This window comes from Neopsephotus bourkii, unplaced genomic scaffold (assembly GCF_033783945.1).
Source record: "Neopsephotus bourkii isolate Nb327-2 ecotype Australia unplaced genomic scaffold, CSIRO-AGI_Nbou_v1 NB_1638, whole genome shotgun sequence".
NCBI classification, from domain to species: domain Eukaryota; kingdom Metazoa; phylum Chordata; class Aves; order Psittaciformes; family Psittacidae; genus Neopsephotus; species Neopsephotus bourkii.
The window spans coordinates 7108611-7125416 of NW_026902113.1; the positions used below are offsets into that span (position 1 = coordinate 7108611).

The 16806-nt window shown below is 45.9% G+C and overlaps 1 protein-coding gene and 1 long non-coding RNA gene across 2 annotated transcripts; one reads left to right on the forward strand and one right to left on the reverse strand.

Annotated features, from left to right (window-relative positions):
- Nucleotides 1-3319: 3319 nt before the first annotated feature.
- Nucleotides 3320-7944, reverse strand: LOC133223682 (uncharacterized). The gene is made up of 6 exons (XR_009728653.1): nucleotides 7764-7944; nucleotides 5439-6327; nucleotides 5199-5274; nucleotides 4441-4966; nucleotides 3684-3740; nucleotides 3320-3432 (listed from the first exon to the last, which is right to left on the reverse strand). It is a non-coding gene; the product is annotated as an uncharacterized LOC133223682 (long non-coding RNA).
- Nucleotides 7945-13530: 5586 nt separating this feature from the next.
- On the forward strand, nucleotides 13531-16803 carry SAP18 (Sin3A associated protein 18). Its single transcript, XM_061374324.1, has 4 exons — nucleotides 13531-13673; nucleotides 13831-13940; nucleotides 15493-15615; nucleotides 16315-16803. Exons 1-4 carry the CDS (start codon nucleotides 13602-13604, stop codon nucleotides 16469-16471), a joined length of 462 nt encoding a protein of 153 aa, XP_061230308.1. The 5' UTR covers nucleotides 13531-13601; the 3' UTR covers nucleotides 16472-16803.
- Nucleotides 16804-16806: the final 3 nt, after the last annotated feature.

The following is a 16806-nucleotide window of genomic DNA, read 5'->3' on the forward strand; positions in this document are numbered from 1 at the left end:
CTGAATCTCTTCTCTGCCCAGCCTGTAGCTGTGACTGGGATTGCTCCGACCCACGTGTAGGACCTTGCACTTGCCATGGTTAAACTTCATGAGGTTGGCATCAGCCCACCTCACAAGCGTGTCAAGGTCCCTCTGGATGGCATTCCTTCCCTCCAGCATATCAACCGAACCACACAGCTTGGTGTCATCAGCAAACTTGCTGAGGGCGCACTCAATCCCACTGTCCATGTCAGCGATGAAGATGTTAAACAAGACCAGCTCCAACACCGATCCCTGAGGGACACCACTCGTTACTGTTCTCCAGCTGGCCATTGAGCCATTGATCATAACTCTTTGTGTGCAGCTATCCAGCCAGTTTCTCAACACTATCTTCCATTCTGAAGGGATGGGTGGTCATTTTTCTTGAAAATTCACATTGTTTTGTTAGCAAATAAACTCATGTTTGACAAAACATCCACCACGGCTGCCAGATCAGCAGTGATGTCTTTTTTTCTTCTGGCTCTTTTCCTCCTTGGGTGTTTCTTTTTCCTTCCCTTCCCGTACTCTCTTAATTTAGACTGGACCCTCCTGTAACAGCAAGTCAGTGTCTTGCTTTGGGCAAAACAATTTGTACACTGGATTTATTGTCTTCCTGCTTCAATGTCCATCCTGTAATGCCTTTTGCATTCAAGCTCATCCAAATTTCTTTCTCTCTTTTTCTCCTCTGTACTCTGAGCTTAGTGTTTTGAAGGAAGTTGATCAAACTGAGCATTCTTGTGAATTTGAGCTTGGTTGCCAAGAATGTAAGTGATTCATCTCCCTGTAAGGAAAAGTGCTGGCAATAAAACATTCCCCATTCCCCCTTTTTTTACATGCAAAATACTGTTACTGCTTAAAACAAGCAAATCGGTTTACTCTGAACAAAGTGTTAAGCTATTAACTGCACAACAACTAGAATTCTTAAAATACCTTTAAGCTCTATTCTGAGAAGAAGGAAATATTACCAGCAGAGGCCTTGAAAATTGTGATATGTAAATTACAAGCACTAGTAAAGCACAGTGAAATGTTACCTTGCCTCATATCCTTCATATTGTTACCTTACCCTCAGCACAACCAAATTCCAGCAGTTTTTCCTTTGCACTTTATGTCACAGATATTTTAAGAACCCTTCAGGGAAATGCAAAATAATTTCAGGGGAGAAACATGCTATTTACTTGAATGGGGACAGCACAAGAGCTGAACCATCTATTCAGTGAGGGAAGTTTGATGTCTCAGTCTGTCTCCTGTGGCGGTGCTGTTGTGGCAAGACAGGCACATGCCTCAGTGTCACTTAGCAAACTCCCTGAGGACCTACCATGGCCATGATTCCTGCGCACAGACATCTGGCCTGCGCCCCGCTTTTCTCACCCCATCTCTGCTACGGCACTCCAGAGAGCCAAAGTTTTTACATGTCTATGAAGCAGAGAGCCTGGCATTCTGCACACTCTGCCCCAGGAAGTTAGAGGGCTTGTTTATAAAGGTAGTTTGGAGTTAAATATGCATTGTTATGGCCAGGAAAGCAGGATTCATCTTTTCTGGAAGTCTTATTTTTTTTAAGTGACATTAGTAAAAGACTGCATTGCTGTTTGTCATAGCTTTGCTTTGCCCCTGACTGGGCCAGGAAATAGTGTGCACAGAGTGTAATTTCCCACATGTCTGCAGCATTCCTGCAGCCTTGCTCATCCTCCACCAGTGACACACAAATAGGACTAACAACACTTGAACCTGACATTTTTCAAACCTATCAAGGAGCGGCTGCTTTCAGGTACCTCTTACCATCTATTAGCTCTGCCAGCTAGTCTCTGACAGACACTCACAGCCTGATCCTGATGGGTGGGATCATGCAATTGCTGTCCCAGCAAGAAGGCAGGACTCATTCAAGCAGCCTGAAGAGACCATGAAATGTCCCACAATTCAGCTGTCAGCATCCAGTGTGTACAGAGCTAAAGGAGCTGTACAACTCACACTCCAGAGAGCAGGAGAAGATAAACTTCAGAGCCCATTCTCTGTGGTCTTTCACCACTGACACCACGAGAGATTACCAACTGAAGAAAAGATGTTCAAAGGGTGTGGGATGAAAATGTGTTCATCCAAATCCAGGCATCCCTGAGTGGAAACAGAGCAAGAACTTCTCCATGATAGAGCAAAAATTTTACTTGCCATCTAAACATAAAAGAATGAAAAAGGCATAATGCCTTCGTACCCCAAACTATTTGCATCCACTGGTCATAGTTCAAAGAAGAACCACAAGCTATGTCAATACAAATACACAAATCTCCCCTCATTTGCTGCCCAAGATGGATGAACACTCATGAATCACAGACTCATCGAATGGTTTGGGTTGGAAGAGACCTTAAAGACCATCTAATTCCAACCCCCTGCCATGGGCAGGGACACCTTCCATTAGACCAGGTTGCTCTGTTGCCCTGTTCAGCCTGGCCTTGAACACTGCCAGGGATGGGGTAGCCACAAGTTCCCTGGGAAACCTGCTCCAGTGTCTCACATTCTGACTAATCTTCATGGTTTCTAATCAGAAATCAATTAATAACTTGAAGGTGTAATTTCATCTTTGTTTTTGGCTAAAATCCTTTCTGAATCTCATTACATTACTGGTTGAAACATGTTTGAGCAGTAGCTCCATATTGTTTCGGGTGAAGACCTAGGCCTAGAACAAGTGATTGGCAGCCAGACTGCTGTACTTGAATGTAATTTTAAGATTGAGCCCATACGTTAGAACCTGTACATAAGAATTTAGCAGTAACTGTGTGCCCTGTGTTCTTAGTATTCTCAAACCTTCATGCTTAGCTAATCACTCATCTCAAACAGGCAGGTAATCTACCTGACCCTCTAGTAAGAGATTTTTTGCAATTCTTGTATTTGAGAGTTTCATCTCCTTTCATATAATGGTGTGTGTTTTCCTAGTAGTTGTTTCATTGAAAATTCTGAGATCTCCTTTTTTAAGGTAACATAAAGTGATAATGTTTTAAAATTTAAAAATCTGAACACCTGCATAAATTGATGTCTCAGCTGGTAGTTATTATGCCTTTGCATTCCTCAAGTCCAAATAAAACAGTAGAGCATATTTTATCTTACTTCATATTGAACAAATCTATTCTAAGAGGCGCAGAAGAGCCATTTCTCCTGCTCTTCTATGCTCTGCAGTTTTATAGAAATGAATCTAAATTATTATTAGCTTTGTAACAGGGGTAAAAAATCATAAAGCTGACTGCTTTAGTAGTGTCAGCCTAAGGTCTTTCTCCCCTTCCCCACACCGCCTCAGTCCACTTCTTTTTAAATAGTTTCTTTCTTCACTTGCAAGAATTTTCCCTCAGCAATTCTGGGAGACACTTATCTTCTGGAGTGCTGCACTTTCTTACATGTCTAGTGAACACAAAGGGCACTGCTCACAGCAATCTGAAATGCAACCGTGTCATGCTGTCACATAAAATATCACCTTGCACAGCTTGTCATGTAAATGCACCACGTTTTGGACAGATATCATCTTGTGGCTCCAGCTGAAGCATTGCATGAGGATGCCTTCTATCTCCATCCCCTCTGGCCCACTCCTGTGCTAGCATGGCTATGTGGGTGAACCCTTCCTCACCCACTCCAGGCAAGAGCAATGAGGTTATTGTCAACAATCTACACACGAATTCTTTGCTAACCTGTTCCATTATAATAAGTCTGTGGAGAGCTCTTCATGACGAGCTCAGCCAAGAGAGCTGATGGAGAAGGAACAGCGAGATAAGTGAAAGCAGCCTGTCTGCAGCATACACATCTGTTTGTGCCCTCATAGTTGCCCAGTGTGCCTCCACTGCTCTGCAGCAAGACTCCATGGGTTTGCTGCAAAATATTCTTTAAATTTCCCCAGGACCTTTTGCCATGTGCAAAATGGAAAGGAATACAGCTGATAATGAGAGTCATCACCACATACAGAAGTTGTTCTTTCTTGGTCAAAGGAATAAGCGTGCACAAATTTTCCATCAACTTTTCTTTCAAAGCTATTGTGACCTGGGGAGCTGAAGTGATTCTGCCTTACGTTATGCTTACAGCACATTCTGGTTAACTGACACTATTCCCACCACTATCGTTAAGATTATGTCAGTGTTTCCACTAAGCACTGTGTCTCTGAGGAGCTTATGGTAACCAAGCTGTCAGAATTAATTCTGGACTCAAACATCACATATTGTAAATTCCCAATGATGTACACTTAATTTCTTTAAAAAACATGGAGTTAATTGATATTGCAATACATACACATCAGGATTCAGAAAAGAATTTGGGCTTATACTGCACTATTCAAAATGTTGCAGGTAATTACTAGCAGCCAGAATAGTTGGTCATAAGTTGCCACTCAGAAAACAAACAAACCAACCAACCGAAGAACAAAAAAGAAAAAGTTATGGAATTGTGTTTTCTGACCTGCATGTTAAGCCATGAAAGATATTTCAGTGACGTAGCTGAGCTGCCTCGGAGTGCTGAAGCTTGGCTTTGTGCTTGACAAGGCTCTCCACCTGGAACTACTTATTTTAGAGAGAAGTTTCACTCAGTTCTTTATAATGATGCTTCTGGAGGCAGGACATGTGGCTTTCACAACATCAACCTTTGTTATGAAGGATATGCCTGCTCTCCTAAACCTTCTTTGGGGCTTTATGATCCCCAGAACAATGCCAAACAAAATACGCCTCTTACTGTGGCTAACCAGAGAGGATTTATTTATCAACAGTTCTGTTATCATTAAGAAATCAGTATGAAATGCCACAGACATTAGGAGATTCTTTGTGTTAAGATCCATCACTCTGGGGCAGAAAACAGAGAAGGAAATATCTGTTCTGGGTGTGCGGACTGCATCTTTATCCATCCATTGTTTTCAATAGGAACTGTGTATGCCACAGACTAGAAACTTTTAGAGGTGTATGGTAAGCTGAAGGGAAGCATAACCAGGGAGCTGCGTATAAAGTATATGTAGTTTGGTATACTCAGTCAGGTCTCTTGGAATTTTCTGCTTTAGGAGAAAGACCTTGAGTCTTATAGTATCATTCTTCTATGGGAAGAGAAAAGAACAGATATTTGAGGGAAGATACTGGAATAACCATCAACCTAGTCTGTTACCACTTATGCATGGAAATGTTCCCACTGAAGCATGAGCAGGAATGTGTCTTTACAACAGAGACACTCACTCCTTTCACAGAGTTTTGTGTTGTGTTCAAGAATGGGATCACATTAATCCAGGAAGCAGCCTGGGAAGGGATTTGTCTGCACAGGAAACATGGAAGACAATACTAAGGACATCTCTTCCAGACAATGATATTGCAAGAGGACATGCTGGCTTTGCCACGCAGGGTGTTTGGAGGACACTGCTGTTGCCCTCAGGGGCTGGAGGTCAGGCAACCTCCCTGTTCCCAGGGCACACTACTTACCTTAATGGTTGCCAGCAACACCTGCAACTGGGAAAAGCACCAGTGACAAAAGTAACCTTCATACTGGGTTTCCCACTGCTGCTTCCAATAGTGAGCTGCCCCAGTGAAGGAAAACCAGGAACATAGATACAAGGACACAAAGGCAGGGGCCCATGCTGCAGACATGACTGCAGTGAATCACAGGCTGACCAACTTCTCATGTTGGTTGTCCTCTCTATAAAACACATCTCATACACAATTTTTAAGATTTCCACTTATTGCAATGATAACCCATTTATTCCTCCCTTACAGCACACAAACATTTCTGTACTGAGGTAATTTCATACAAACAGTAGGGGGGAAATCAAGAATCTATGGCAGAGTATTACCCAAGTTATAAAAGCAGTTTATTACTCTATTGTGTGTCTAAAATTTCTGGAACATTGTAGTAGATGTATTTTACAGAGAAATGACCACACGTTTTAATGAAATCCAGGTTCAGATTCTGGAAACATTTCTTCCTTAATTTTATCTTTTGAACTGAGTCTAATACCCCACCAGGAGAAATCAATAGAATATTTAATACATCTCACCATCACACCTTCATGTGTATTTGCATAGAGAAGAAAATAACTCCACATGACAGACCAGGACTTACTTTTCCTTTACTTGAAACCAAATTCTGTTGCCTGCTGATGATTACATGTTCCAGTTTGTTCTTGACTCTTCTAGGTGAAATTCAAGCAGTCATTACAATTTCTGCTGGACCTCTCTTATGTAATGCATACTCCCTTGTTGATTTAGATTGAGAGCAGTGCTGCACTGGGTTCCTGCTCTCCAGCTGCCTCCTTACAGTGCTTGGAGTCACATCCTGCATCCCTCACTGGTGTACACCATAAGGAACAGCACCCTAAGGAAAAAAAAAAAGAGTCCCAGTTCCTGTGTTGAGGCCTGTTGCAGAGTACAGGAGCACTGCAGACATCTTTCTGAATCCCTTACACACCCAGCTGCATCAGGTACAATTCAGCTGACCAGTATTAGTTTGCCTGTGCCAGCTATGGATAAATCATGGGTCTTTAAAAAGATTTTAGTTCAGTCAAATCTGTTTGCTTTATGAGACCATTCTGACACAAAAGTAAGCATGTGGATGTTGCTGGTTTTCATACAAACCACTGTAGGTATTCAAAAGAAACAAAAAATAACAGACATCTGAGTGATTACGATCATCTGCCTAATATATTACTCCTGGAAACATTTTTTTCTGAAACTGAAAAAAAAAGCATCCTGAGGATGCTCTTTCAGGAAACACCTGATGTGGAATAGTTCCATCTGAATGGCACAATTATAACACTTGGCAACATCACAGACGTCTTTAAACAAGGTCATACACTGGCAAGTATGAGGCAGCCTGTTTACAAGGCGCACCAGTGGCTCTGCCTTGCACATGCTGCCTGTGTCCCTGAAGCATGCCCAATGCTTCACAGATTGACCGGTGCTCCTGTCACATTAGCAGTTAAATAACTTCGAAGTACAGTATAACACTAAATCACCTTCAACGTGTTTTTATTAACTTGTGGTCCTTATGGTGACTTTAAGAGAAGAAAGAATAAAACATAGACGCAACCTACACACAAGTGTACATTACTGCCAGGAATCTAAATCTTGGTGCTCCTGAATTAGGGTGCTGCTGTGGGGTCCCCACATGGTCTACACATACAGCAACAGAGTCCTTCTGTACATTATAGATGAAGAGCCCTGCTAGTCTTTACCACACTGACTCATTTGCCTGCTGGTTCATGCAAGTTGAATAGGACCGCAGACGGCCAACAGTTACAACGCATTTTGTAAGCCCATATCATCTCAGTTCAAAACAGGACAGTGAACAAGAACTGCAGCTTCAATGAAAACAGTGTAAGTTTCTGGCAGCACTAAAGGCTCCTTGAAATCCACAGTAACATTGGTATGAAACACAGGAAATTAAAACACTGTCATGAAATCTACTGCACAGAGCAACCAGAACATGAAATATATCTGTGATGTGAGCATGACACAAAGTGTAGAAAATACAAGCAATTTTATTTGCAAAGAAAACATGACAGTGCTCTCCCACCACCAATTAAAGCCAGTTTGCAGTAGAAGCTCCATCGAATTTGAGACTTTGCTTACTCAGCTGATTGTAAAGATGTGTGAAAGATGATTGTGCTTTTGCCAACACTGGGTAGTTTAATCTTCCACAATCAAGATAAAGCCCAAGTCCTCTCCAACAACCTTTAGGGGATACACACACAAGCATTAAGAATTAAAGAGCAATATATAGCCCTGGTTAGGAAGAAATCACAAATGCACCTGGTAAGCCAGAAGCTTTCTGGGCTGCAAGCGCACACTGAAGCTAGCTCATGTTAAGTTTCTCATTGACCAACACCCCCAAGTCCTTCTCCACAGGGCTGTTCTGAATCTCTTCTCTGCCCAACCTGTAGCTGTGCCTGGAATTGCTCCAACCCAGGTGTAGGACCTTGTACTTGTCAAGGTTAAACTTCATGAGCTTGACATCTGCCCACCTCACAAGTGTGCCCAGGTCCAGGCAGATGACATCGACCTGGAGAACAAGGTGGTTGGTGACAGCCAGCATGACTTCATTAAGGAGAAATCCTGCCTGACCAGTTTGGTGGCCTTCTATGATGGGGCTACAGAACTGATGGACAGGGGTAGAGCAGCTGATGTCATCTACCTGGACTTCTGCAAAGAGTTTGACACTGTCCCACATGACATCCTTGTCTGTAAATTGGAGAGACATCAATTTGATGGAGGACCACTCGGTGGATAAAGAACTGGCTGGATGGCCACACGCAAAGAGTTGGGGTCAATAGCTCAGTGTCCACCTGGAGACCAGTAACGAGTGGTGTCCCTCAGGGATTGGTGTTGGGACCGGTCTTGTTCCACATCTTTGTTGGTGACATGGACAGTGGGATTGGGTGTGCTCTCAGCAAGTTTGCTGTGTGGTTCGGTTGATACGCTGGAGGGAAGGAATGCCATCCAGAGGGACCTTGACACGCTTGTGAGGTGGGCTGATGCCAACCTCATGAAGTTTAACCATGACAAGTGCAAGGCCCTACACTTGGGTCAGATCAACCCCAGGCACAGCTACAGGTTGGGCAGAGAAGAGATTCAAAGCAGCCCTGCAGAGAAGGACTTGGGGATGCTGGTCAATGAGAAACTGAACATGAGCCAGCTGCAGTGTGTGCTCGCAGCCCAGAAAGCCAACCATATCCTGGGCTGCATCAAAAGGAACGTGACCAGCAGGTCGAAGGAGGTGATCCTGCCCCTTTACTCTGCTCTCGTGAGACCTCACTTGGAGTATTGTGTACAGTTCTGGTGTCCTCAAAATAAAAAGGACATGGAACTGTTGGAACAAGTCCAGAGTAGGGCCACGAGGATGATCAAGGGACTGGAGCACCTCTCGTATGAAAACAGGCTGAGAAAGTTGGGGCTGTTCAGCCTGGAGAAGAGAAGGCTGCGTGGAAACCTTCCAGTATCTGAAGGGGGGGCCTATAGGGATGCTGGGGAGGGACTCTTCATTAGGAACTGTAGCGATAGGACAAGGGATAACAGGTTAAAACAAACAGGGGAAGTTTAGACTGGATATAAGGAAGAAGTTATTGACTTTAAGGGTGGTGAGGCACTGGAATGGGTTGTTCAGGGAAGTTGTGAATGTTCCATTCCTGGTGGTGTTCAAGGCCAGGTTGGACAGAGCCTTGGGCAACATGGTTTAGTGTGGGTGTCCCTGCCCATAGCAGGGGGGTTTGAACAAGATGATCTTAATGTCTTTTCCAACCCTAACAATTATATGGTTCTATTACTTGGGCAGCATGGGCAGAGCACTTGCCAGTGAAGACTGAGTCAAAGAAGTCATTGATAATCTCAGCCTTATCCAAATCCATGGTAGCCAGTTCTCTTGATAGCTTCCAGAGAGGGCCCACATTATCCCTAGCCTATCTTTTGCTAGTAACATATCTACAGAAGCCCTCCTGTTATCTTTCACATCCCTTGCCAGATTTAATTCTAACTGGGCCTTATCTTTCCTGACCTGGTCCCTAGCTTCCCGGATAATATCCCTGTATTCTTCCCAGGCCCCCTGTCCACTTTTTATAAGCTTCTTTGTTCCCTCTGTGTTTTCTCAGCAGCTCTTTATCCAGCCATCAAGGCTTCCAGGCTCTCCTGCTGCATTTCCTTCTAGTCGGGATGCAACACTTCTGAGCCTGGAGCAGGTGATCCCTGAATATCAATCAGCAGTGTTGGGCCCCCCTTCCCTCCAGGGCTTTATCCCCTGGAACCTTACTAAGCAGGTTCCTGAAGAGGCCAAAATCTGCTCTCATGAAGTCCAGAGCAGTGAGCTTGCAGTGTGCCCTTCTCACCGTCCTAAGGATCTCAAACATCTCATGATTGCTACAGCCAAAGCTGTCCTGGAGCATTACATTTCCAACAAACCCTTCCCTGTCAGTGAACACGAGGTCAAGCATGGCACCTCTCCTTGTTGGCTCCCCTATTACTCGCAAGAGGAAGTTGTCTTCCACACAATTGAGGAATCTCCTGGATTGCTTGTGCCGGGCTGTACCGTCCCTCCAACAAATATCAGGATGGTTGATGTACCCCATGAGGGCAAGCACCTGCGAGCATAAGGCTGCTCCTGTCCATAGAGCACTTCTTCCACAGAGTCCTTCTGATCGGGTGGCTTGTAACAGATTCCCACAGTAATGTCCTCCCTCACTCTTCTCCCTTTGACCCTGACCCACAAATTCTGTTGACTCATCACCTGTCCCCAGACAGAGTTCCATACTCTCCAGCCTATCACTGACACAAATAGCTACTCTCCCTCCCTAGCCTGTCTTTTCTAAAGAGCCTGTAACCTTCTCCAGTCATAGGAGCCATCCCACCATGTTTCTGTGATGCCTATTATATCATACCCCCATAGATGTGCACACATCTCTAATTTCTCTTGTTTATTCCCCATACTATGGGCATTTGTATAGAGGCATCTAAGCTCCAAATGAAGCTGACTCTGGCTGGAGCAGCTGAAATAGCTCTGCATCACTCCAAGCATTTATTACAGGTGCTGGCAACTGACTGGGAGTGTTGGGATGAATCAATGCCCCTTCCCCCCAACGCATCTATTTTAAAGCTGCCTTGACCAGCCTAGAAAGCCTCCTACCAAAACAGCTCAGACCAGCTTCACCAGCCTCCAGGAGACCTGGCCTCTCAAATTCAGTCCCATGTTGTAAATAACCAAACCCGTCATTACAGCACCACTGTTCTAACCATTTATTAACCTGGCCTTTTTAAAGTCTTCCCCTTTGCCCTGGAGGATCAATTAAAAAACTATATGAGCCCCAGAGCCCTTAATCACCTTTCCCAGGTCTCTGTAGTTCTCCTTAACAATTCCCAAGCTACTGGTATCTGTATAACTAGCACCCACATAGACCACAAAAAGCAGGTAATAGCGGGACTTACTAGGCCAGGCAGCCTCTCAGCAACATCCCTGATCCGAGCCCCTGAGAGGCAACACACCTCCCTCAAGACTGGGTCAGGCCAACAGATGGGTGCCTCTGTGCCTTTCCAAGTAGAGTCCCCTACTACTATGACCAGCTGCTTTTTCCTGGAAGTACCAGTAGTGATCCTCTTTACAGGTGCATCAGCAGGATGTTCATTTGGTGCAGCGTGCATCCTCATTAGCCCCCTGCAGGACTCCGAAGAGGTTCTGAGTGGGGATGCCAGATTTTGGAGGAAACACCTTGCTTATAACTGTCCTCTTCCTCCCTTTTTTTTTTTTGGTTTTGTTGTTGTTGTTGTTGTTGTTGTTGTTGTTGTTGTTACTGGCTCCCAGCTTCTTGGGTTAATGCCCTCCTTTTCTGTACATGCTATGGTGGACGCTTATGGCCCCTGCACAGTTTGGGCCCGGGGCAAGCAGTCCTGCTTTCTCTCAGCTTCCCTGACATCTTTCAGCCTATTGACAGCGTCCCGCAGCTCAGCCCCTGCTGCAGGAGGACCTCCACCAGGGAGCACCGGGTGCAGCCCTGCCCATTGTGCACCCTCCCCTCACGAGCCCAGTGCAGGCACTCTCTACACTCCGAGCTCTGCGCCGCAGCCTCCCCTCTCACCGGCTCTGTCTGGTGCCGACGCTGCCACCGCCGGGGCAGCCAGAGCAGAGCTCCCAGACCGGGCCCTGGTCATGAGGCGAGCGCTCACCACCCCGCTGGCGCTGCCGGCGCCAGCTGCCCCCCCACGCCCTGACTGCCATGACACGCCCTGTTTGCCCGCCCTGTTCGCTGCGATCCCGGTTCCTCGCGCTCCCTGGGGCGGGTTTTTACTCCTGCTGGCACCGCCCCCTGCGAGGCCCCGCTCGCCTCAGCGGAGCTGCCGGCTCCTGGGCAAGGCCCAGTGAGGGCTTGAGGCTCCCTCGCTGGCTCTCGGCGCTCTGAATTGAAGCTCTTGGACGCTGAGCTTCCCACCGCCCCGGTCCGGCGTTAAAGGCGTCTTGAGCTAGAAGGTGGGAGAGCTGAAACCGTTCAGCTGTGAGAGACAGCTCAGGGGATCCTGTCACAGTGTATCAACACCTGATGGGGGGGTGTGGGGAGGGTGTGTGTGTGATCCAAAAGGAAGATTCTAACCACAGTGGTGCCCAGCGACGGAACCAGAGGCAATGTCAGTGCGAGACTGAAGGGGGCTTGGAGCAACCCGGTGTAGTGGAAGGTGTCCCTGCTTGTCGCAGGAGGTTGGAACTAGTTGAGCATTAAGGTTCCTTCCAACCCAAACCATTCAAAGTCTGTGATCCTGTGAATGGGCACATACTGAGGTATGAGAAACTTAAAATATAATAAAAATAAACCATTTTTAATTTTTTTTTTTTTTTTCTGTGATGGTGCCTGAACACTAGAGCAGGTGCAGCCTGGAGGTCTCAATCTTTGCACATACTCACAACCCACCCAGACCTGGCCCTGAGCAACCAGCCCTTGCTAATCCTGCCATTAACAGGGGTTTGGGCTGGGCAGATGTCTCCAGAGCTCCCTTTGCGATTCTATGAGTGTCTGATATTTGGCTATTTTGCACCTGCAAACACATACATTTGTCTATTGTTTTACAGAAAAAAAATATTCTTCAGAAATAAATTTACAGCATTTGAGGAAATAATGCAAGTGTAAATTCTATGAAAAAAAAAATTAACAACTCTCCTCCTGAGTAACAGACAACTCTCAAAATTTAAAACAAGTTGAAATACACATTCCCTTCCTATTTATTTTATAAGACACAACTACAGGCTTGGATTTAACCTAATACAAAATTCTATTTTTGGAAAAAAAAAGACCGTAAGTGGAAAGTATATACATTTGAACTTTCCTCAATGTGATATTAAAGGAAGCTAAATTCTAAATATGATTTACCCCTTTCTAATTTAATCTACTGCTAGTTACAGTGGTTGATTGCATTTACCTACATTAGACATTGTTTAATTTGCCTCTATACAGAAAGTGTTTTGTTTTGTTTTGTTTTGTTTCAAGAGGCAGCAATGAGTGGCTTAATAAAAGCTTTTCTAAGTATTATAAAACACAGGCAATGATCCAGGGTGTAACACTGAGCAGAGCGAGAAGTACATCCTCACCCCTGCCAGCTGCAGATGTAGAGTGCAAACCCCGCTCAGATCAGCGAATCTACCCCGGGTGTTCACAGGCTTCAGCAGCAGCACATGGAACTGTGTCAGGCACCTGCTCCCCACTGCGCCGCGACAGCTCCAGACCCAGCACAGCCTCGGCTGGAACTGGGTTCCCGAGCCCGCCTGGGGCAGCCCGTGCCCACACAGCACGGGCAGATCCTCCGTCTCACAGGTTGCGCTCAGCACCGATGCGCTGCCAGCTACAGGGCCGAGCGCCAGTACCCTGAGAGCCACAACCGCTACGCGGCCAGGAAGGCGAGGGACACTGCGGGCAGTTCCGACCACCCTTCCCCTCAGACCCTGGGGAACCCCACGTAGCTACCACCCACACCAGTGGCTCAAATCCACGACCATGCCTCCTCTCCAGCCAATCCCTCCCTGCGACGCCCGTCGTGGCTCTCTCCGTCCTCCCTCTCGCGAGAGCTGAGACGCATAGCGGGACATCCGGGACCTTTCAGCGGGGGGTTTCACGGCGGGGCAGGATGGCGGTGGAGTCTCGCGTCACGCAGGAGGAGATCAAGAAGGAGCCGGAGAAGCCGATCGACCGGGAGAAGGTGTCGGGCGGCGGGTGCTGTGTGGCTGTGGGCGGCGGACGGGGAGCGGGGAGCGGGGAACGGGAAGGCGAAGGTGTGCGGCGGCACTGTGAGGCCTCCTGCGGGGAGCGGGGTTTGGTGCTGGCGAGCGGCTGCTCACCCGCGTGTCGCCCTGCAGACATGCCCGCTGCTGCTTCGCGTCTTCACCACCAACAACGGGCGGCACCATCGCATGGACGAGTTCTCCCGCGGCAACGTGCCCTCCAGCGAACTGCAGATCTACACCTGGTGAGTGCGCGGTGGGGCCTAGTCCCGGCCTGGGAGGAGCGGAGCCCTGCTCAGGGGCTCGCTCCGGAGAGCTGCCTGGAGCGGGTTAGCACCTGGTCCGGCGCTCCGCTGCCGGGAGGTGATGAGCGTTGTTTGAAGCAGGAGCTGTGGGGGAGCTGTCGCGGGGGCCGTTGTGCGAGGTGCTCGTTGCCCACACCGAAATTCGGTGCGGTAGGATTGCCGGTTATCGAGGCATGTAACCAGAGGCTGATGCATGCTGTGTCTTCTGTTATCACTAGGAATCTATTCAATACAGGGGTTTTCCTTTAGTTAATACTGAAATTTTGTTCTAATAACTCCGTTTTTTTCAGCAGAAGTAGCTATCCCCGGGTGCTTGGCCTGTTGTGTGAATCGTGTGTGGGTTTAAGGCAGAGCCTCTTGAGAGTGGAAGAGTGTGTTTCTTTTTGTGTGGTCAGGTAGCAGTGCTTTAACTGCTACCTGCTAAAAGAGCTGCTTTTTCTTATTTTCTGATGCAGTTTGGAGAGCTATTTTAGTCTGCATTACAAACACATTAGTTTTTGTTTGTAGTAATATATAAAAAAAAAAGCTTTTGAAAGTGAATTATGTTACTTCTTTCATCTTTTTCCTTCACGGTGTGTGCTAAAGTTATAGTTGTATATCTTGCGGTTGAACAAATCCATTTTTGGGGCTAGCAAAGCATGCAGTTCTAGCTTTTTGATGGGATTTATGGACTCAGTTCAGGCTATTGATGGTGTCTGAGCTGTTCACATAAGTCAGAATGGGCATTGTCTGTCAACACACTATTCCTTGGTCACTTGAAGCTTGGAGTCAATGTACAGCCTGTATAATTAGTTGCAATGATTGAGCCCTTTTGTTCTTGGATGTCTAGAAATGAGCTTCAGTCCTGCTCTGGTTGAAGGCTGGGGAAAGGAGGAGTGCTGCCTCTTGGAGCAGAAATGGAAATCTTGATGAAATGAAAAACTTAAATTTTTTTTCTTCCTTTCTTACATGTCCTTTAATATTCAAGAAAATATTTTAACATAGATGTCAGTTTAAGCGAGGAAACTTAAACTCTTCATTGTATAAATGCATTAAAAAAAATTATAGGCCTTCACTGTTTGAATGGCAGCTCTTCTGAGAGACTCGGAAAAGCAGACGTTGAAATGCATATAGAGATTAAGAGATTTGTCTTGATCTTGTAGTAAATTGGAAGCTAATGAGAAGCTATGTTTGCAGTGGACTGTGCTTCCAGTGCACAGTAAGTGGTGAATTCTCCCAGGTGTTATAATCAATATCTAGAGCAGCTTCTTTGTACTTGTTGGTTAGATCACAGATGTGTTTTGTGCAGTGGAACTGTGAAATCAACACCCCCCGGTAGCCAGAATGTAAGATCTTGCTCACCTTTGTGTACCAACAGAAAGTATGCAAAGGGAAGGAAATGTGTGGTTAAGCCATAGCCATATATTGATTCCATCCTGAACGCGTTTTGGGAAATTTTTTATTGCTCTTGCTTTTGAGAACATGAACCTCTTTGGCTTGTTTTTTAATGTAGGATGGACGCAACCCTGAAAGAGCTGACCAGCTTAGTGAAAGAAGTGTACCCAGAAGCACGGAAGAAGGGCACTCACTTCAATTTTGCAATTGTTTTTACAGATCTCAAGAGGCCTGGGTATAGGTAAATGGCATTTTTTCTTGGGGTTAATAGGAGACTTGGGGCACCAGAGCAGTATATTATTTTTCATTAACACAGATTTGAAAGTTCAGGGCCCATATATCAGATTTCTGAAGTTCTTGACAACAAACTGTGTGATGACTGCTGCTAACTGCCTTTTAATTGGTGACCATTGTTAATGTGCTCTCAAAGCAGTATGTGCTTGAGGCTTTGTTCACTGTTGGCAACCACCAGAACACTGACCTCCAGCTGGAGATAAAACTGTTGCTGTTAATAGGAGGCCTGGTGGGTCTGGCATCTGAGAATGCATTTCAGTTTCAGCAGTGATCTTGTTGCAGATACTGATCTTCCAAGATGTTATGAGCTAACCTTTGTCAGCTACCACTGGATATATCCTGTTCTGTAATCTGTGGGGTCGTCTTCTGTGCCTGGATGGAAGGGGGTGTGGGGTTCTCTCTAGTATTTAACTTGGTAACAGTAGAAGGTACCCTCACCCCTCTGTTCCATCAAAAAGAGGACTTGGTGTAGCTCTTCCTGATCATCTGGTACTGGAGAGAAAAGCCCCAGCATTGAGTGTATGTCACTAAACACAGTGCAGAGAATGGCTTGGGGAGGTGGTTGTGAGCTGATACAGTTCCTATTCTGCATATCTGGAGAGATTTGCCTCTGCTCACTAACTTGCCTTTCCTCTCCTGCATGCAGGGTGAAGGAGATTGGCAGCACAATGTCGGGCAGGAAGGGCACAGATGATTCCATGACATTGCAGTCTCAGAAATTCCAGATAGGAGACTACCTGGATATAGCAATTACTCCTCCGAATCGTGCACCACCCCCATCAAGCCGCATGAGACCGTATTAAGCCACTGTTTCTCTGTATGGCCACATCTTCTGTCTATTCCTACTTGCTGTTTTAAAGCAGGCTTTTTTTTTTCTGCTTTTGTTGCTAAGCAGGAACACCTGAAAACAAAGCAAAGCATCAGAAAGTCAGCTTTTAAACCTTAACTTTTAGTTTGATTAGAAGAAACACTTCTCTTTAGCAGTGCCATCATCCTATCCCCAAGTGTTATAGTTTGAACATGAAGTTAGTGTGTCCAATGTTTCAAGATTTCCATGAAATACGACCAGAAGGATTCCAGGTGTTCTGTAGTTCTGTCTTTTTTGGAATAAAGATGGATGCTGTTGATCTTTTGATGG